The sequence below is a fragment of the Lonchura striata genome, chromosome 2 (genome assembly GCF_046129695.1).
Source record: "Lonchura striata isolate bLonStr1 chromosome 2, bLonStr1.mat, whole genome shotgun sequence".
NCBI lineage: Eukaryota > Metazoa > Chordata > Aves > Passeriformes > Estrildidae > Lonchura > Lonchura striata.
In genome coordinates, this window is record NC_134604.1 from 11,654,747 (window position 1) to 11,678,589 (window position 23,843).

At 34.7% G+C, this 23,843-nt stretch overlaps 1 protein-coding gene across 1 annotated transcript in view; it reads right to left on the reverse strand.

The window, feature by feature from the left end:
• Positions 1-23,843, reverse strand: part of GBE1 (1,4-alpha-glucan branching enzyme 1) — a 138,406-nt gene that overhangs the window by 13,579 nt on the left and 100,984 nt on the right. The window contains exons 13-14 of the mRNA XM_031505937.2: positions 5,533-5,717; positions 4,291-4,421 (exon numbers count right to left, since the gene is read on the reverse strand). Coding sequence (XP_031361797.1) covers positions 4,291-4,421; positions 5,533-5,717 — 316 coding nt within the window. The remainder of the gene's footprint in view (positions 1-4,290; positions 4,422-5,532; positions 5,718-23,843) is intronic.

The window sequence follows — 23,843 nt, forward strand, 5'->3', positions numbered from 1 at the left end:
GTATTTGTCAGGAAAAAGAAACATATTTGGTAAACATGTGCATTTACCTTCCAACTTAAAGCCTCACAAAAAAGACAGTTTTCACATTTCAGAATTTTACAGGCATCTAGTTTTCTAAAGATTACTTTCACAAAAACATTACACAACAGATGTGCAATTTAGTAGAAGTATGTTTTTTTTTTTGCAGTGAGGTCTGTTTTGTTTCTGTGACAGTGTTTGAAATACTAGCCTGTATTTTCACTGGAAAAAAGAAAAGCATGATTCCTGTAGTTTGGTGCTCCAGCTAAATTTTCCACCCACTATAAGGGAGGAGAGCAGCAAAAGCAATGAACCCTTGTATAGATAGAGCTGAAGATGGAAAAAAACTGACACATTATCTACCACATTATTTACTAAATCATTATGCTTTTATAATGTTTCAAAATACATATTTTAGCACAGTTTCTAAATTTAGTTTTCTGCATGTTTAGTGACACATTTGCAAAGTAAATGCAAATCATAAAATAGGATAATTTGTATTTTGTTCCAACACTTACTGATGATGAAAGAAACCAAGTAGTGCTTGTGGGGGTGATAGAGTCTTAAGTGGTTAGGTCATTTTGCTTTTCATTATTCTTGAATTTCAATGAAAAAACTAGCATAATTTCAAGATGAAGGGCACCACTTTTGCTCCTCTCCACACACTGCTAATTCTGAAGGCTAAGGATTCAACCTGTGAGTGACAAAAAGCATATGGAGAGTATTTGGCTAAATTTTGTTATGAAACTAAACACCTTGCCCTGATAAAATTCAGTTCAGGATATTTCAATGACAGGTGAAGTAATTTAAGCATTCAACACATGCACAAGTACTGAGAGGGAGGGGGGTACTGTCCCTTTTTACTTCTGCCAAATATGATTTTTGTTTAAACCACATGCAAATTTACAGATATGTCAATCCATATTGGTTGGTGATTATAAATAAAAAATGCAGATTCACTTTTGAGCCAAGATAACAAACCTTGTTAAAAAAGGTGGTGGGGAATTTGCACACATATAGCTTAACTTTATCGAGACTTCCAACATGGGAAAAATCAAGTGTGGAATCTCAAGGAGGGAAAAGGAGTAATTTCTGAAATCTTTAAGTCCCTTTCATGTTCTTTCTCCATCCTTTCAGCCATGTTCCTTTTCTATAGAGGAAAGAAGGTTTCCATACTGAATTTTCACTTCAGACTGACCTTGGAATCCAAGCACTATTCCACAGGAGGCCTAGGCAGTACTAAAAACATAAAATTGGAAACTTATGAATGGTTTCCCCATTAACAGTCAAAGTTTTATCTACAATCAGAAAACTAGAGACAGCTGACCTAGATGTTGATTGTTCATCTACCTCCAAACTGAAGCAAATTAGGCAGAAATAATTTGTTAGTTCAAGCTGCCTTTCTCATGAAAAGGCTTCTGAAACAGCATAATTTATGAAGTAAAATTCCAGCATAAGCACAGAAATGTTTTTCCTTTTCCTTCACATAATGACTCAGAAATTGGGCAATAGGATATGCCACTCTTGATACTTACATGGACTCACATCACTGCAAACCTGCTTCTTCTCCCATGCAGATCAAAGAGGCATTCCCACATTAGTATGCTGTATTTCTTATTCACACCTATTAACCTTAAGTATCAACTACCTTGATGGAATTTAGCATTTGACTGATCCTAAATTAAGTCCTTTGTCTCAGCCTGCCAGAATTCTACCAGGCAGGGACAGTTACACAACTGCACTTCAAAGGGGCGTCTTTGCCTTCAGCAATCACACGCCAGTGACTCATTTAAATGACCTTACTTGCTCATTAGAAGCTCTAGATGCACATTGTAAATGTCAGAGAGCCTGAATTAATGTGGGGATTTTTAAAAAAAGTATACTTTTGTAGCATTTTGATGGCAATATTTGTGATTCTTCAGGTCAAATCAGGCTATTTCCTTATGGATGACTCTGGCTTAAAATCATAGAACATCCTGAGCTGGAAGAGAGCCATTAGGATCCAAGTCCAACTCCTGGGCCAGCACAGGAGAGCCCCAAGAATCATAGGTGCCTGAAAGCACTGTCCAAATGCTCCTGATCTCTGTCACATTTGGTGCTGTGACCACTGCCCTGGGGAGCCTGTTCCAGTGCCCAACCACCCTCTGGATAAAAAACTTTTTCCTAATCTAATGTAATCTAATCCTAATCTAATCTAATCCTAATCTGATCTAAACCAGACACAGCTTCATACCATCCCCTCAGGTCCTGTCGTCACCAGAGAGAGAAGATGAGCACCTGAATGTCCTTATGAACCCTAAATTCATGCCACTGTGATATTCAGCCACTCTGGGACTACAATGCTTTGATACATGCTATGCAGAAATAGCAATATGTAAAAACAAAGAAAGCACTCTTTCCTATGACTTTTTTCCTACTTGAGCAGTATATGACAACATGAAATGTCAAAATACAGATAAGCTAGCAGCAATTCATACTGCTCAACATTTACAGACTCCCATGCTCACATATAAAATTAAGGTCTCATTCCTTGAATACCTCACACCAAAGTACAGGATCTCATGAGAACAAATCCCAGAACAGAGCAACCCAATAGCAAAGAATATAAGCCAAGAGAGAAGAGTGAAGTATAAGGAGGAAGGAAAAACTGACCACAAACTGACTGTGACCTTTCATACAGACACTGACTAGCTGAATGCCCACAGAAACTTTCCAAACCTGGTGGGACCAGCAGGACTGTAATGTTACTGACTACAACTTCTTTTATAAAAGTAGAATTGGGGTTGTTACGCCAACGCAGAACAGTTGAAAGAAGAATGATGTTTTCAGAGAGTTCAGAACAGAGGACTGCCTACAAAAATGCAGGCCAGGCAGGACACTCTGTACCTTTCAACATACCTGGTAACATATCTGAGAAGCTGTATATAAAAACAGCTTAGAGATATATATCACTACAATACATGGATAGACCAAAGCAAAGCCATCCATTTAATAAAGACAAATTCAATGATGTGATAGATGCACTCATTCATCTAGTTCAATGCACAAAACAAACTTAAACCTAAGTTTTGAAAGGATCATCCCATTTCATTCCCAATATAATTCAGAAAAATGTCTAATTAAAAACCATTTGATCAATATATTATTGCAATTTGTCTCTTCCAGTTTATAACAGCAAAGGGTATCAAATTAAAAATCCACAATTTATTAAAAGAAACAAACAGACTAACAACAAATTTTTGCTTTTAGGTACTTCTTCTTCAAATCTAAGTTTCAAAGGAATCCTAAATAATTCCTTTTCAAGTGGAGAAATTGTTCTGAGCACTTAATATCACATTACCACATGTCCTAATAATAGAACATCCTTTATTGAAGTCTTAGGTAAGAAGTTTCCATTAAAAAACTGTACATAAAAATCATGGTTCTAATTGCAGGAGAAGAGTTAGGAAGAAACCTTAGCCAACACCAAAGTATTTAAAGGAAATGGATAAGAAAATTCCTCTGCATATTAAGTAGCTCCTTACTCTTCTCTGATGAGCTTCCCCTCCCACAGAGGTGTGCAGCTCTGGGATGCTCAGGACAGGAAATTCCATGATTGAACTAAAGCAACTGAAACATGGAATCATCCTGAATGGCTGATAAATAAAAAGTAGGCTAAAACTGGAATTGCAGAGCTTTAAACTGACAAAACAGAGTCACACACTAGGCTGTGTTTGTCAAAAGGACTTGAAAGAAACTGAATTTGGGCAACTAAAACTCCCCCAGAATTTGGACACAAATACAAAACCAGTCAATTACCTGAGTCATCATTTACTGCTCATCTGATCTCAGAGCACATTCTCAGCCCACACAGTTTTAAAGTACAAATGTACAAATACAAACTTCTGATAAAGGTTTGCACTAATGCACTTTCCTGTGTGACTCTATGAAGCATCATCCCACTGTGGTGGCTTTCTGTCATGTATTTAAGAAGTGGGAGTTACTTGTTCTTTCATTACTCAACAGAATTCCAAAAAACAGCTTCACAAGTCTTTAAATTTCATTTTTTTTTACTTTTGCTTCCTACAAAATTATCTCTTATGAAGATGACAAATTTATAGATTTTTTTTTTATTGCTGTACATAAAGAATGAAAACAATATTTTATTGCTGATAAATAATTGATTTCTTACCTTTTAACTACAGTTTCAATTCATATTAAGAAAAAAGACATAAAATCAGCTTTCAATTTCTGAAATTTTCCTCACAAACAGAACAGTAAAGAAAAGGATATTTTCCTGGAGTTTCAATACCCACTCTGTAGTCCACATAACTTTGGTATGGATGGAAATTGAAAATAAAAATAAGACCTGCTCTCTCAAATGCTATGACCTTATTGGATTCATGCTTTTCACTCACATAGGCCTAGGGGGAAAAGAAAAAATCAACACTTTAGAAATATTTAACTTTTAATGAATTAAAAAAGTTCAGAAAAAAACCACTGCTTCTGTAGCTCATTTCAAGTAATACAGGTAAATATTCAAGGAACAGAACTAAAGGCATTAACATATACACTGAAATTGTTTATCTATGAAATGTCATATAAAGTTTTTGATTACTAAACTGCTTACTTTTTACAAGGAAACATAAAATTAAAGGGGTAGAAGCTTGTTCAGCATAGAGCACTTGAAAAATTCTTGCTCAAAGATTGGTAACATGGTCTTTTCATCACACTTTCCTTTAGTAAAAAATGGACTCCTTTTGTCAAATGAAATATTCAGCTCATTTGTTATGGGAATATGCATCACATAAAGTATTATTAATTCAGAAAATGAAGCACTCAATATGTTTTTTTGTTTGTTTGTTTTTTAGCAATCTGTGTGAGAAACAGCTTTGATAAGCCACAATAAATGGCTGCACATACCACCTTTTATTTGTTAAAGCCATTAATAAATAACTAGACATCAATTAAAAATTATTTAAAGTGAATAATTCTTTAAAGTGGACTAGATTGAAATAATTAAACACGGAGAAATTATAACAAGTGATCTTCTTTCATATAAGTTACTGTGTGATACTAGTGTAAAAAATATAAATGCAGAAGCAGCAGGTTGATGACTAGGAGGTTGTAATAACTTACACTAGACTCTGCTGAAAGTTTTTCCTCAGAAATGGAGTAATTATTTTTATAAAGTGTAATGCCAGAACAACTTATACTTTTTCAAAGCAATCCTTGGATTGGATTATGGACAATTTTATAGTCTGCTTTATGCAATCCACAGTTACTAAATAAAAATAGGGAAAATAATAGGAAGAGACCTTGTTATGAAGCTAAAAGGAGACTGTTTCAGGTTTCTATTATCTGTGGAAGATATTTCAGTGCCATATTTTGACAACTTTAAATATATGGTGAGGCATTATACAGCGCATAATAAAGCACTGTTTGAAATTTCAGCATGTGAATTTAGAAATGTTGTTTCACTACACATGTACCCAGCTGGTGACGAAAACTTATCATTTTGTATATACAGCTTACCTGGGGAGATGCAAGCCAGCCATACCTTTCCTCCAATTTATTCATATCTCTATCAAAGGCATTTAGGAATTTATAGCGAAGAAGATCATCCTCAGTAAGATTAAATTGTCTTCTGGCATAGTGGTAACTCTCATTATTCCCTATTCTGGGGAAGTCAAGCCATTCTGGATGTCCAAATTCATTACCTGCATTTAAAAATATTAAGGATCCATGAAATCATGTTATAAGAATACACTAAATCTACAAAAGCAAAATATATAAATGTGTATTTCCTTTCTACAAGTTTTAAATTCCAAAGAATCCACTTCCATACATAAACCAGCTATTTTATTATGTCTCTCATTTTTCAATACGTCCCTCAGAACTTCAAATTGTGTTAGCAAGGTTGTTTTCCCATTAAAGCTACAGAAGCAAAATATCCATAGACTCCAGGGGAAGTATAAAGTGATGAATTATGAACTCCATGTTATCATGCCATGCTTAAAAATTTCCCAAAAATTTTTCTGTGTGTGTAAGTGCCATTATATCTCAATTTGGTTTTCTATAGCAGTAGCTTCACAAGTCTGCCAGTCTCACTCAGATTATCTAGCTCAAAAAACTACTGACCAGACTTCTCTTGAAGACAAATAATAGGTTTATTCAAACTTGGATCACATTCAAAAAGAAGGAAACAGGTTGACATTTAGTCAAGAAAAAGTTTAGCTTCTCTTATGTAGAATCTCCAAAGCAAATCTCAGCTGTCAAAAGCTATAGATTCAAAACAAGACCTCATTTGGGACTCAGTATTTTGAGTGACTTTGATGTATCCAAAGTTTTCTTTGTTTATGTATTGTTATTACAGATTGAGACAACTCCAAATGCACTTAATAATTCTAACTCATAGTATAAGCTGTTGTCCTGTAGACTCTCTGACATTTTGGACTATTCATTTGACACAGGATTAAAGAGCATCAGGTACCTTGCAAGTTTCAAAGCCCACCACAGTTGATTCATGACAAACATTTCAGAGATTACGCAACACCCACTCACCATAAAACAGAGACAAAAACATATAATTGGAAATATGTATGGAAAGTAATATAATGAAATTTAAGAGCTTTTCTACTAACACAAACAAAAAAAGAATAGCAAAAGGATCCTCACATATCCACAAACTGTTACTCAAGTTTTGTCAATGCACTGGAGCATTGCGGGCTGACAAAGGGCAGGGATGCCAAGGAAAGACAAGAGATTCCTGGCTGGATACCCTACATGTGCATCCACCACCCATCTGCTGTCCCACCCAGCCCAAACTGTCTAGAGGGCCTGGAGGATACAGGCAGCAGAGACAACTATGAACTTCGACTTGTGAAATGATTTCTGTAATTCCACGTTTCATGAGAGCAAAGAAATGAACAGAGGACAAACGAGAAAAGCCTCATATATATTTAGGAGAGTCCTTCAGAGTGGTATCCACATTGCAAACGAACTGACAAGCTGTAAATTAAATTTCCTATTCAAAAGCTAAACCACTAAATTTCATAGTCAGCTCAAAACTGGAAACAAATATAAAAGAATCAGAATCACAGCAGGACTTTCAAAATGACCTTGAAATAATGCTGGACTGAGCTCTTAAACTGTGCTAACAACACAGTTTGGAAAATGAGGAAAGATATTGCTACAAAACAGACACAGTATCTAACCAATTCAATATTCTCTGAAGAGCTAGGCAAGGTAATACCTTCTTTCGTGATCTGCACACTATTGAAAAGATGAACTACATGAGATAGCTAAAGACAGCAAAAAAAAATCAGAAAGACAGAGATGACACATATCTTGAATTGATAGGCAAGGAAATCATACCTATTTGTTCAAGAAAGAAACAACAATGGAGAAAATAAGCAATAGAAGATAGCAAATAAATTAGACTGAACTAGCCCATCATTTCCATAGATTATTTCACTCTAAGTAGAGCAAACTTCCTTCAGGTTTATAATGTGTAATGACTCCCTCACCTCCACTTGCTTTGCCTATTTTCCCACCACAGTAACGAATGTGTTTCCAGTGCTGTTCTGTTGTCTTGGCTTTTTAATAGGAACAATATAAGTGCAGCAAAATATTTAAAGCAGTCTTTATTTCCTAACTATTACTCACGACTATTAAGAAAAAAAGAGAATTTAGTACAGTTCAGCAATTCGACAAAACATTAAGATACTTTCTGTTCCCAAAACCACAAGCTGAGGTCTAAATTCTGCATGTACTTTGACAATCTGTGTCTATGAACACCTTCTGGAGAATGTACTCCTGGGCCTTTTGTACTAGTTGTTTGACTGTAAAAGGGTCACTTGCTTTAAAGGAAGAAAAATTCTTCACAAATGGTAACAGAATGAATTCAAGCAGTTTTGGTTATGTTTTAAAACTGTGGTATAGGGAAAAAAAAGTAACATTTAGGATGCATGTGCATCTTATGATGCATTAAGGCCAGGCATCCTATAAAAAAAAACACATCTAAATGCTACTTTTTTAATTGCTATTTTTTCCTAGTTTAGCTTCATAACAAATGACAGGAGGGACTAGGAAAGAAAAGGCACAAGTGACCAACAGTTACTGCTAGAGATAACTATTGGTTCACTGAATGTGAAGCATGATCTGCCTCCTTCCCCACGTTACACTTCTCATCTCTGACTAGAATCAGCAACATTCACTTCTATGCTTAGAGGATTCCTCAATTATCAAGAAATATAACTGGGATTTCTTTTCCTCTAATTAATTTACTGTTCGATGTAAAAGTCTAAACTACAGATTGATAAGAAGCCAGCTGCCACAAATGATGTAAATCAAGACAATGGAACTAATATGGGGGAGGCAGAGAACAAAGCTGAAATTAACTGAAGTTTTGATTAGAGAAACAAAACAATGACAAATCCTTGAAGTGCAATGCATGCTAATTTTATCTAGGAATTAATTGAAGTTTGTTATTTCCTGTATATTGCGCACAATGGACAACTTTATTATGTACAGGATTTCAAGATCACAATTCCAACAAATAAATTACTTTCTACTACCATAATTAAAATTTATGTCACCCTTGTTTATGAGGATAGAAATGCATTAGCACCACAAAGAAGTCAGGCTGTTGTGAATTCTTTTAAAGTTGATCTGCACAGGTCATTAAAGTTTCCTTGATCTCTCTTCTTTAGACATTTTTAGTAGCAATTCTTTCTCAAAGAATAAGCCTAAGAACTGAAGGGACATTTAAAAGATGGAACAGGCAGTTTCAAGAAATGCTGTTAGGAGTTGTTTGCATTTTGAATTAAGTACGACACTAAATATTTTAAAAGCAGTTAAAACAAGTTGTTTATTTTACACAATAAAGGTAAGAAGTTTAATTATGTGTAAGGATAAACAATATTTTAAATTATCCAAAACACTATGAAAAGATCCTATTTAAATGTGATGAGCTGGAGACTTGACACATTGGGACAAAATTCCAACAGTTCTACCTTAAAGTACATCTATCAAAGTATGTGGAGTTACACCAATTTACAGAAGTCAGATAATAAAGTCATTCAGGAGTTGCAACTGCTTTGAATTTAACTTCACTACCTTTGTGAACAATGATGACAGTGCAACAATCTCCAGGCTATAAATAGAATCAATTTAAATCAGATCTAGATAACATATGGTATTTATCATTACTTCAAACAATAAACATTTCAAACAATGGAGTGTTTCTTCATTCTCTCCAGTTGTAAAGCTCTTGGGTGTTAAGTAATTCTGATACTCTGTATTTACTCATATTTGTACCAAATCTTCTTCTTAGCATTCATTACTACCAAACCTAAACAATAAACAGTACACTATTTCTGAATGAAAAGATAATGAGCCTCAATGCAGGCAAGCCATGCAAAAACAAAATTAAGTGTTAATAAAATAAAAATTGAAAATAAAATTTAAATCCATGCAAAAATAAAATTAAGTGAAATTCTAAATAGGGTCCTGAAACACCTGGGCTAGATGACATTAAGACATTAGCATTTTTTTAATCCTTTAGCATCGGTATTTAATGACCTATTGGGTCAGAAAAGACTAAAAAAATCAATTCAGACAAACAATTGTATTTTAACTTCTGCATAAAACAGAGGCTAGGGGAAATCTCTAGCATAAGGTAATGGTAGAGAGGGAAAGACAGTTCTGGGAAAAAAATTTTCTCCCATTTTCAGAAAATACCAGATATTGTCTCCTCCCATGTTATGAAAGATAAAAATCAGGATAAACACCATATTTGTTTTGCAACTTGGATCTTCCATGTCTCCTAGGGTAGAAAGAAGGGAAAGTTTAACCTTCCCTGTATTAAAGGATCAAAGAATGCATCTCCTCTGGGATGATACAGTTACAAGAATACACAAGGATGTCTCCAATGTATCTAAGACATGGGAAAGGACCGAGTCCTGAAAATGCTTGCCCTAAATCACACAGGGACACAATACTCTGTACAAGGATACAGTTCCTGTTGTTTCTCTCCCATTCCCACTTCTCATCAAGGGTTGCTTTGTCTTTTTCTCATTTCCTACTGATTTTCAAAAGTTGGGATCTATTGTACCACACAATTTTATAAACACTGATAAAACAATTCCAGGGTCTTAAAGGAGATAATATTCCAATTGCTCAAAAAAAATTCCAACCATACTAAATGGAAGTGTTCAGTTCTTGTATTTCACACCCAGACTTTTGCCAGATAAATTACAGAAAAAAACCCAAACCAACCCAAACAAGAAATAAAGAATTCTCCTAAGAAGCACCAATTCTGCATCTCTACTAGGAAGGGCTTGATGGCTGAGAGGGTTTCTTACACAGAGGAACAACCAGGCACAGGCACAGTAAACAGGATTACTAGGATTTACTTTATTTTACAACAGAAGTAGATCATATGATGGTTATGTCCACATGCTGGTATTTAGTTACACAGAAAAAAACCCTCAATTTATCTGGAATAAATTATTCTTCCATTTACTTATTCGTAGCGTGGAATAAATTATTCTTCAATTTACTTATTTGCAATGTTCTATGAAAGGAGTATTCAATAAAATATCAGTGGCCCCACGGACAACAGTGCTCAGTTCCTAGGGGCAGATGAATGTTTTCCCTTGAATGTTTACTGAGCAGAGCAAGAGTTTCTGCAGTTCACACTGACAGATGAGGTGAAAAAAAAAAAAAAAAAAAAGAAAAGAGTACCACAAGAAGTTACATAGGCTATAAGGGACCTTGAAACGATAATTATTTTATTAATTTACTCTTAGAAACTATCAAACTTGAAAGTTTACATTGGCAGCCTGCTTTCCCGGTGTAGAATAATATATGACTGACTTACAACTTACTCAACATCCTCATACAGTATTTAAAACAATAAAGTGGCAATGAAACTCCTTGTCTTTGCTAGTTATTTTGTTACTAGCAAAGTAACTCTTTGTTACTCTTTCCACTGAAAACTGCTTTTACACTGAAACAGTTCCCATTTTGCTGTTTCCTATTAGCTGCATCCTGGTAAAAAACAAGAGACTGACTTTATCAAAGTGACATTTCCACCGGCTCTATGTGAACATGGCACAGTATACATTATTTAGTCAACCACTTCCAAGGGCTCATTAAAATACTTAGGAACAGAAATATTGCAAAGGTTAAAAAACCCCACAACAAAACAGATAAAAAGCCCCCAAATAAAACAAAAAAGTACAAATCTATATCAAGAAACCTTTTTAACAGAAGATGCAGTAAGGGACATTCTAGCTAGATCTTTCAGTCTGGTGCACTACCAATTATTAACTGGTACCACAACTGACAGGTTAATGGGCTTACAAAGTGAATGTAGGACAGGGCCAGAACAGAAAGAGGTCCAAGAAAGGTGTCAATCCATTTGCCCCAGGATATGCAACAAATAGCAGTTTACTTGCTGGTATCAACAAGAATTTCATTGTCTGATTTTGAAAGAGCATAGGAAGAATTAAGGAAAAAAAAAATTGTAAACAGAAGAAAAAGATCACTTCCATAGTATTTGATGCATAGGAAAGTTAAAGTAAATAAAAGATGAAATTTCAGTTTTATACTGTTCTTATTACAGGAACAAATCTAATTACTTAAATAACTATGCATTTGTTAACAGCACAAAATGCGAAAATTTGAAATTAAAATTTGGAATAAACTTTAAACAAAGTAGGGCGAGAAAAGGGCATTCTAAAATAGATGTCAGCAATGAAAACAGAAGATGCATTGTGAGAAGCCCTGCTTTTCTTAAAACAGTACAAATCAGACATCAGAGTAAACTTCTGACTGCACCTTTAAACCTCTTCTTACCTCCAAGGATTATATTCCCAAGATTCTTTCTAGACTCACACATCACTGCTTTGAAATTAAAGCTTCTTTCTGCCAACTGCCTCCTGCCCTCCACCTGAGGCTGGTTCAACCCTGCCGTGCTGAAAATGTATTTATAAACTCCTTAAAAACATTTATTTTAGGAAAAACCTTCTCAAGAGATCCTCACAATTTTAAACAACTTGTCTGCCATTGTTTCCAGCGAACCTGGGCATTTATTAAGGTATTTTCAAAAACAGAATTATGTAATTACTGTAAAAGTATTTGAAAAGGCACAGTATGATACTTTTACATACTTTTACACTACTTTTCCCTCACAGAAATGGAAAACCCTTAACAGCACTTGAAGTGGTACCTGGGCCCTGCTGTACAGCTCTTCAAGAGTGCAGAGACCTTTGATGTGCTCAGTCTCAAGGCTGTGGCTGCTAATGTTAAGAATCCTCTGATGCTGAAAACCAATCAATGGTATTTCTAAGTTGCCATAACAGTTATGCTTCATTTCAGCTAAGGAAATGGAGTTGTTTGTTTTCTGAATGTTACATAAGTGATCTGTGAATTTGGAAGGTGCAATCCGTGTTTTGTTTGCAGGACTCGGCACCATTTCAGAAAAACCTGTTACTGTAATGTCTCCTGCTATGAACTTGTATATACACAAATATAAATAAACATATTAAAAAAAGTAATCAATTGGTGTATTTGTTTCTACACAACAGCTTAGGTGGAACTAACACCTAACTGAAGCTATGCTTTAGATATATAAGGATTTTTGCTTAAGTATTAGTTGTCCTTGGCCAAAAGAAACACCAATATTCAGAAACCATCATGAAGAGTAAAATTCAATATCCTACTCTCAAAATAAAAGTGTATTGAAAAAAAGGAGTACAAATTTTGATATCAACTTACAGAATTCTGACACAGAAAATCTTTAATATTAGCAGAGAATCTTACCACACTGAAGAATGAAAAAAATAGTAGAATGATTCTGAAATTACCCACATTTCATATTAGATAAAAACCCTTTTACACTGAAAACCTTTCAGGTTCCCAATTCAGCAATTAAACATCATGGCAACATGTATCAAAAAAATTTTTACCACAATTGTATCTTCCAATTAAATATGTTTCAGAAAATAAAGATTGGGAACATACAGATGTATTTTCCAATTGTTCAATTATTATAGTTTGACAACACCACTCCAGCATAATGTGTGTAGTGCTTGGTCAGTACACCCAAACCCATCATTAAGGAGAAAGGAAAATAGTGTGATCCAGAATTGTATATCAGCAATGTCTCACAATACAAAACATCTTCCAAAATCAGAAGAGCTGCAAGCATTTTACAGTCAGGTTTCTCTTACAGAGTGTCCTCAAATAATTTGTTTCAAGAAACAGACTCGCTTTAGTGAGCTGATAAAAAAAGCATAGCCCTGGCAAAATCCAGCCTTCCTACTGTTCACCAGTGCACCTTCTTTCTTCAATTACTTCAATTTCATTACTCAACAGGAAGACAATCAAATTTTTATTGTACTTCTACCTTGAAGCAAAACAATGTATGAGACTGATGCTAAATAATCATGCACTGATGAGTCAAGGTCATATCAGGTTTTTGTTTGCAGTTTGCTTTTTTGTGGGATTTTTTGGTGTTGGTTTGGGTTTCTTTACACAACAGATGAGTATAAATACCAAGGACTGACACTGGAAAAGATTGGCCAACTACTCCTTTGGCTTCAGGGCTACTGCTGAGGGGTGAATGAAATATGAGACAACTGTAAAACTCAAACATGCTGGGGAAAATAAAAATAAAAAAAATCCACATTTCAAGAGTCACTTTGTTAATAGTTTAAAACAGTCCTGAGAGAAGACACATCAGCTAAATAATCCGTTTTTCTATATATAGTTATTGAAGTAAATGTTATAAGGAGAGTCACAAAGAGAACTGAATGTGTAGAGAAAGAACTCTGAATGTGGGCAAAAGGTAAAACTAATCTTCTTACCCTGCTACTGTCAAATGCTCATACTAAACCTTTTTGCCTTTTGTGAAATCAATACCCAGCATGATCTGTAAGATAACTCTGCATAAGACATTACCTTGGGAAAGAGTGATGATAGCTATGTCTAGTAGCCAATATAAATGTTGGCTTGGTGTTTTCTAGCTTTATTTAAAGACATACCAAAACCACCAACCCCATATGGAATGCAGCACAACACAGCATCATGCACTACTTTTTTGGCATTTCCACTCCAACATAATATGATTGCTGGGTTTCAGAAGGAATTTTTAACTAATAACTGAAGGGAAAACCCAAGGGCTGCTCCAATAAACATCTAACAGGAGTTCAGACAGATTAAAGAAGAATGGTTAGAGAAGAATGACATTACTTGGACTTAGAATTAACTGACTACTTAAGCTGGGAAATTACAAGTCTGCCAAAAACCTCCTTGTGAAAGTGTGACTATTTTGAGCAACCTGAGAAGAAAAGAGGAAGCCTCAAGAATTACAAATTCTCATTAGCCCTATGCCAAATTAAACACTACATTCACATTATGATTCATTTGCCTTTTGCTTACTATTAAGAAACAGATTAATCAAGTACCTTAACCAGTTTAAACTCTATGAAGTGGAAATATCCTGGTTTTTCCTCTCATAATAATTTGACTCCTTATCTGGGAAGAAAATTAGCTTTGACATACACCGATATTCCAAAGAACAAAACTGCTGCTTTGCTGTGCATTTCAAAAGCAGCATCCGCAGTGGATGGCAAATATTTATGTTGGTATAAACATAATTTATGTGTATGTCAGAAAAACGTCCTGCATCAATTTATTGATTTTTGCATTCATTGTTTTAGAGTCTTTTGCTCCCCCTCCTCAACTTGCTCATTGTTAGCTTCACAGGTTGGGGATTTGTTCGTTTATTTGTTTTTGTTGTGTATGGGATTTTTTTTAAGATACTCAGACATAAAAAAATGAAAGATAAGTGGTTTATGAAAGACTCTAACCAGACATTTGAGAGCAATTTTTCTAAGTTGTGTTTATTTGTTTTAACATATTTCAAAAATCCTAGCATAGTATTCTTATGGTGACAGCATAATCAGTTGCAAGATCTCTGCTCATTAGAGTCAATCAAAACAAGGACATCTAAGGCAATATTATTTGTATTGTTGGCTGGGTTTCTGTTTGTTGTTTTGGTTTTTTTCTTTGTAGAAATAGGTATTGAAATTTTCAAGTTTGGGTTTTTTTTTTTCAGAAAGAACAGAAAGATCAGAAGTCAGGGTCTCTGATACTTGGTCATACTACAAAAAGGGCAGATTTCAAGAAGAGTTTCGTTTGCCTGATAATCAACTAAATTGCTTATGACTATTAATCTGTATATTAAAGTATACAAAACTAAAGTATATTCTGTTCTTGAACAGAAAATGGTTTCAATTGAAATGCCTTGTCTGTAAAAGAGACCTATTAATGAAGGTGCACAGAAGGAGAGGATTAATGAGAGAAACCTCTGATGGTGTAATTCTGACCTGTTTGAAGCAGTAATTGCCCTGGTCTTCTCTCAGCCTCTTACTAGACTATGGACCAAATCTCATGCAGTTTTCAAAGAGATATTCTGACTGTTTTGCAAGATACAATGTGTCTATCAGACTACACCTGAAGAATGTTAAAAATCAGAATTAATTCAGAATCATTAAGATTTGCTGCTTCCACAGAAATACTTAGGCTTGGAATGCTCACTGCATCTGACTTTAAAACATTGCACAGATTTGCAACTGTCTCGAGTGAACATTATGCATGCACATCTTATATGAAAGGAAGTGTCACATTTGTTTTTTAAGCATCTTAAACCTGATCCTTGAGTCATCCTTAGTCACATCTCAGAGTATCAGAACAAAAGAGGAAAATTAAAATATCATAGAAATATAAAGCTTATATGTTATTAAAATTCTTTTACAGCTGTTCACAACCCCAGAAGAGGATAAAGAAATTCTGTAATTAAGAACCAGCCTCTGAAAGAGCACCACCTTCTAATACTAATCTACAATTAGTTATACCAGAATAATTGCCGGTCTTCCACTATGAGTGGGCACATGGAGACTGCAACTACAGCGCAGACAGGTATTTACAAGTATCCTGATGGCAAAATGGGCTGGATACACAATGTAAATATAGTCTTGACTCACCTGAACGTTAACCAGAGTCAGCACAACTGAGAAGGGGGAAAAAGGGAAAAAAAAAAAAAAAGAAAAAAAAAAGAAAAGAAAATAAAGTAAGAAAAGAAAATAAAGTAAAAAATGAAAAAAAATTAGCAGGTGACAGTTTTGAAAGCTGAAGCAAAACCATCACTAAGATAAAAAAGGGACGTTAAGGAATAAGCACTGATGGCATCTTTGCTGCAAGCAGCATGTCAGTTACAAAATAGCCACCAAAATCTATAGGAACTGAGCACAGTTATGCAGGAAGGGGTTAATCTTTTGGTTTTTTTTGTCGTTGTTTTTGTTATGTAAGGAGACAGGAAAAAATAAATTTCACAATATTGAGAGAACAGTTGTTTGTTGAAATTTAAAATATAATACAGAAAGAAAACAGACTGTAACTGATGTTACCACAGACTTTTAAAAAGAAGTTTTGACCAAAAAAGCCCTTTCTGCATGTTTGGTTACTCCTTCACATTCTCCTTCCCTTGTACTTCTGAAGAGGACATACCTGAAAAATCAGCTTTAAGAGACATCAGAAGAGCCACAATATGCCCTGATTTAAGTGGCATGATTCCACTCCCCTTCCTTCAGGTAATCATCCTCCTCAGCCAGAAAGACAACAGAAAAGATTATGGACATTTGCTCCCTAATAACAGTTCATTTGACAAAGAGATTTTAAGAGGTACTCAGAGTATCATCAGGCAGAGCTTATGCCAATTTTTTATTTGGTCTTCCAATTTTCAGGGTTTAGTGCAGAAAAATTTTCAAATAGCTGGGAAACCCAAGACCCACTAACACACTCCATTTCCTGACAATGGGCACATTATGTAGGTAACTCCAGACATATATCAACCCATACATTAAGAACTCTAGTATGGGGTATATCAGTGGAAAGTGATCCAGTGATCTTCCTGACTGTCCCTATCGTGCAGGTGGGAGGAAAAGCTGAATTTTGGATGCTGTGTTCTGGTGGCAGCTGAAGAGGAACAGTCGTGAAGTCAGATCAGTTATTTGTTCAAAAGAGTTAGGAAGCAAGCAAATAGTTGTAAAAGAATGGTCTAGAACTGTGAACATTTAAGATTTAACCTCTAAGAAAAAGAGGTTCACCATGAACCATCCCCTCTGTTCATTCCATTACCTCATGCTGCTTTATTTGCAGTGGACAGCTAACCCTTCTGGCTTTGAAATTCAACAATTTGCTATGCACACACAGGCAAACATGACAGTATTAATCTCATGCTCAAAACGTATTTAAATTAGCATCAAGGCCTGAATCAGCTGAAGGCATAACAAAGCTATGAGCCTTCCAAGACAAAACTAGCTAATAATTTTAAATTTTTCTTGTGACACCAAGTTAATGGACAGAAAATAAATTTAGATTGATAAATGAGAATCAGAACAGAAATTATTCCCAGATTACATTATGGCTGCTTAAATCATGACAAAATTATAATTTGTTTTTCAGTTTTGAAATAAGTACCTCTGAACTAGTGTATGAAGTAATAAAAGCAATTTCATTTAGGTAGACACCGCTGTGTTTTTCCTTGATCAACATTTTACTAAAAACATATGTTCATATTAATTGCTCCTTTCCCTACCCCAAAGTTTCACATAACTGCTGGAATTAATTCTGTATGCACACATTCATTTTTTAAAAATATTGCTCCTTTTCCTACCCCAAAGTTGCACGTAACTGCTGGAATTAATTCTGTATGCACACATTCATTTTGTAAAAATATTATTTCCAAAAAGAGTGTTTCAATTTACTGAAATATGAATGCATTTAAAGTAGTAAATTTCATGCTGTCATTGCACTGTACACAAAGAAGAGATACAGCTTTTTTTAGGGGCCATGATGAAAATATACTGCACATAATGCATTTTCTGCCTTTAAGACAAAACTTCTGTGTCAAGAGAAAAAGTAAACTTTGATCTCGGAAAAAAACCCCAACCTGCTTCCATGTCTGAAAAGTGTTGTTACAGCTGTTTGAGGAAAGCCAAATATGTGCAAACACTAAGACGATTTCTTCTTTCCCCCTCCAGCAATGCAGTACGGAAATTTAAAATGACAAAAGCAGAACAGAAAACACAGACAAGAAACCATTAGAGATTACTTGCACAAAGGCATTTTGAATTGGACATATGAAATTTCTCAGTAATGATTTTTCATCCCTTTGTGGGTTTTTTCTTTTAAAAAAATAAACTTGCTCAAGTGATAAATGCTTTACATGGATCACCTATAAAAAGGGAGAAGAATGCTCTGAAACAAGTAAAATTACACCTTTATCTGCAAAAAAATATTTGGCAATGTCATTACTCATTTTGTTTTGTTCCATTTCATTCCTTTACATGGCTACATTATGGTGGTAGCTTATTTCAATACTTGTTTTCTTATTTAGATCTTAATGGGGCCATTTCATTGTCAGAAAACAACATATCCTTTGAAAACCTGCTACATCATGGTAACAGCAGAGACAGAGCTCTAACAGGAGTCTGGTAAAAACTTCTCATGTCCCTGAGCTCAACTTCACAGTATCTCAGACATGGATCACATCATCCCTTTATGAACTAGGAAATGAAAAAAACACACATCAAAAACTTACTGAGAGAATATGACGTGTACACATCACCTTTATTAAAATAAATTTTATTCATTTCTGGAAGCCTCTTCCTGTATTTCAGTTTCCAGAGGCAAGCAATGGATTTAGTTCTATATTCTTATTTGCAGTGTACAAACAAAACAGCCTTCCATGTAGGAAAAAAAACTAAAAACACAGTCTTTCTGGCCTACAAATATAAAAACAGGAAGTAAATACAAGGAGGAATTTGGACAATTTATCTGAAAACTTCAATTATGTCTAGGCTGAATGCCACAAAATGAAAACTATTTTAAATGAAGATACTCCCTGCTTCATATTTAATTAGGATACACCTTTCCAACCCAAAAGTAGGGAAGCAGGATATTAATAAATAGTTTACTATGTTTCTAAGGCCAGTCACAGACAGAACTGTAACAAGCTTAGTGCAATATTGATTTTTCTTTCTGTTTTCTTTTTTTTCCCCTCTCACCAAACAGAACAATAAATTTCACATACTGATGAAATTTGCACAAAAAAGGCAAGTTTTCTTTATTTCTGTTGAAATTAATATGTCAATACTCTGGCATGGTTATCAGCCTGTGGGCTTTGAATAGTCATAGCATCCTTATGGTTGTCTGCAAAGTCCCCCACTAATCCATGTCCCCAAGAGCCACATCTGATAAACACCTCCAGGGATGGCGATTCCACCACTTCCCTGGGCAGCCTGTTCCTGTGTCTGACCACCCTTGCAGTAAAGAAATTTCTTAATGCTCAATCCAAATTTTCACTGGCATAACTTGACAGCATTTCTTCTTACCTGTCCCTTGCTACCTGGCAGAAGAGACCAACCCCCACCTGGCTACAGCCTCCTCTCAGGTGGTTATAGAGAGTAATAAGGTCATCTCTGAGCCTTCTTTTCTCCAGGCTAACAAAATGTATTGAAAAATACACAGTTTTAAATAACTAACTATTCACATATTCAAGTAGAAATACATAAAATCTGTTTAAGTACAGCTAAATAGTACACAAGGAGAAAAAAGCATAGTAACACGAGTGAAGACTTCTGGAAAATAGAATATATATTTCACATAGTATTTTGGTATTTATAAATAACTAATACTTGGACTATGTTAGCTTAGATGAAAGAAAAATGTGAATTATGGAAGTCCACCCATGTTCAGAGTTCTACACTTTTCCTGTCGAGCAATATTACGCACAATTCATGATTTGCTAAAATGGTGGCAGCCACTAGGAACTACAATAAATAACTAATCATGAAAATAAACAAGAACAGCTTGATCCATGTTTTTTGTTTGTTTTTAGGAGCTCAAGATAAATCATGGAAAAGTTTGCTGCCATTCCAACAGTCTATGTAAACACAGGTTAATGTTTTCCATTGGATATACACTTTTTTTTTACCCATTAATATTTTGAAATAAGACCATACATTTCTTCATTATGAAGATAAAGGTTGTGAGCTTAAGCTGCCAAAGAACTGACCTATAATACAACCAGCCAGATGATCCAGGCTTTCCTGCAGTATTTTGTATTAACAGTTAGCTGGATTAAAAAAAAATATGAGAGGCTTAAGGGAGCTTTTTCATAGTCTATAGATTGACTCTTAAATCAAGAGTGAGTGGATTACTAGATTGCTTTTAAATAATCTCTCTAGAAATGCCACTTGAGAAGATATTCTATGAAAATACCTTGCTTGCAGACTTGCTCTGAATTGCACAAAAAGATCTGAACATTTATACCAACTATAGAAAAATTCTAAACTTCTGCCTGTAAAAAGACTGCACTAGTACTTTTGGCTTTGTGAATAATCTGTTCTCCTTGAGACAGTCACTTGTCCTGTTACTCCTCCTGCCCTGCACTTTTATGTAGTACATTAAGACAGAAGTAGTGGTTTATATTTAACAAGGCATCTCAACTCAAAAGGTACCTGTATTATTAGGGGAGGAAGAGAAAAATCTAACAAAACCCCAAAAAACAATCCCCCACCAACAAAATTCATTTTACTTTCAGCAAAAAGTAATTTTGTTGTGTTCATAAACTCCCTTTCTAATTTACTCCACTATAAATTCCACTAGTATTCAGATCAGACAGTAGTAAGACATTTTTTGCTGTGCTGGTGGTGAGACAATGGAGAAGTCACCCAGAGTAGTTGTGGATGTCCCATCCCTGGAATTGTCCAAGGCCAGATTGGATGGGGCTCTGACCAACCTGGTCTAGAGTGGAAAGTGTCCTAGCCTACAGCAGGATTGTTGGGATTGATGACATTTAAGATGATCTTTTGGTTGTTTCCCTTTCAACATAAAACATTGTACAATTCTACAGAACTTCAAATTGAAGATCTCAAAAGACACCTGAGAAAGAACATTTATAAAAGATTTTCTCGTGCTAATATGCTTTGCTCTGCAGACTTTACCACTTTTCAGACAAAAAATAGAAAATACCTATTGAAAGTGAAAATCAATGCAAATTTAACTACAATGTTGTTCAAATTCTTAGTCTAGCTAATTCCTGTGTGTGTTGGATTGATGACCTCAAAAAATTAGAACAATGAGAAGATTCTAAACTAATAATATCTTGTGAAAATAAACTCTTGAACAAATAAAGATGCTTTTTTTTTTTATTCCAATGTCATCACAAAGTGTTATCTCAGCTTAAGCTACATTGATTTGGGGAATTAATGACACTACTGAGATGAAATAATTTCAAATTACCTCAACTTCATGCATTAAAATCCAAATTGCAATCTATGCCTAAGGATCTAATGTGTCAGACTTTCCAAATACAAAATGTGTCCTGTGCAGTCATGTCTCAAACCAACAACTCCTTACTGAGTAACACATAGGGTTTAATTCTATTTGACTCTGCATTGCCCAGAGAAACCAGTCTGAGAAAGAGCAATGTGCCACCAAAGGTAGGCTTGAGATTAACAGACCCCTCTGCATGCTCCTACACCAGCTCACTAGAGCCTGATGTTGCAAAATTACTTGATTTGGACCACCTTTCTCCACCTCTTTAAAAGCCAGCCTAGGAAGTATAATCAGGAAGAAATTTTTTGCTCTTTGGTAGATGGCTTTGGAGAAAATAGTTCCATTTTTCTCTCAGCCCTTTTCAGACTACTGAGTACAGACAGACTGCAAAAGGTAGAAGTAAAACAGCTGGGTGTGGCAAGAGGCTACTGCTGCTTCTTTCAGCACTGAGGGTTTCAGAAATAAGTAACCTAAAACAAGTACTGAAAAATCATCACCATCAAAATTGCATGCAACACAGTGAGCAGTAGGAGAAAAGACAAAAGTTTTAACATCCACATCATATTTACCCCTGTTGATGGGTATGCTTACCCTTTTTTCCCGTTCTTAGAACACAAAGTTCTTGCACAGATTTAGTTTTTAACAGGCACACCACTTCTGTAGACACCTGATATTCAGGAAATGAATGACCTCCTGTAGTAAACATTTCATTTGTGACACTAATAAACTCAGAAATCAACTTTACTCATCTGTTCTGTGTGAAAACGATATCTTTTTACATTAACTTATTGTAGAAGGTATAACAGAGAGAATGAACCTCCCTCAAAAGTTTATTTTCTCACAAAAAGATAAATTATAATGCAGACCTGAATGCTGGACTCCACTTTTATCTATAGATCAACTTAATATTTACTTGAAAATCTGAAAATATTTTTAATTTTCATTCAGTTTTACATTGTGTCTTTCAACAGGGACACAGAGCACTAGAGGCAGAAGTCTGAGCAAAATAAACTCAGAAAGGCATTTTACATGTTTTACAATGTGAAGGCTCTTCAGCAGAACTAATGAGTAACAAATTGTTCATAGATTGAACCAAGCTCTATGAAATTTTCAAAGTCCCTGCACTATGTAACAATTTAAAGCACTTGAAGTGCATATAAACAGAAGATACAAGGTATTTTGTTTGAATCAAAGTTAACTACAGCAAAGGAAGTGTAAGATAGCTGTGTTTAATTGCTTAAACAATGAATCATATGCAAAGTGAAGTTTACACACATGTGGATAGAAAAATTTGCATATGTACATATAAAAATGTTTCTATATATTATAAAATTTTAAAGACTTAGCATAGTTTCATACTACCTGGCAAAAATATTCTGTCTTTTACTCGAATCTTAATTTTGAATAATGTCTGATGCATAATCAAAACAGATTCTTAGGCATAAAACTGTATATTTATATGCACAACTTCTCAGAAATTTAAGACATGTTTTTAAGACAGAGTTTTTACAATGGTACTAACATTCTGAATTAAGAAAGCAATAAAATCAAAATTTGTGGTAGATGTGTTGATTTAAAACTTATTTGAACTTAAGGTGAAGATAATGAAAAAAAATATACTTTAGTCTTTGGATCTAGCTTTAATTATTTTTTTTTCCACAAAAGACAGCTAAATAAAACTAATCAATGTCATGCGTAAATAGTTTAATTATAATTTATTGTAAAGAAATTCTGAATGTCATAGCTGTGGAGAGAAAAATAACAAACAACTATGACAGGAGAGAATAACAGCCATGTCCTAAAGAGTCAGAAATCCAGGTGCAAAAAGAGTTTTTCAAAATTATGAGTTTGTCATAATTTATGTAATAAATTTACATAATTTATGTAATAAATAGCATTTTTGAACAACTGAAAAGAGAAATTCCCCTAAAAACCTGTGCTGAAAGTTATAGTACATAGTACACTTATAATATATAGTGTAGAGTTATATAAAATTATAATATATAGAGGCCTATTTCTGTGTTCCTCAAAACAACAACAAATAAAGCAATAAAGGAAAAATGGAGGCTGTCATACAAAGAGAAACAGAACTCTTATAACCCTAATAACTTAAAGATATATTTTAAAACTTTGTTCATCATTCTTTAGCAAGCCCTCACATCATATCAAGTATTATATTTGCAGACAAGGCTACATGCACTCACACATTGATAGTGGAGGTGTCACAAGTCTGAACTGTGAGCTTTACAAAACACACAATACACAAGGCAACAGATGGAGCCCTAGGAACAAAGTTTGAGACACTAGCAGAAGTTTCAACAACACTATCCCATGGTAAAATGATGCTACTAAGCACAATTATAAATAAAATTTAAAAAATAGTAGTCCCATCCTTAAAAAATACCCAACACCTTGGAACTGATGCACAA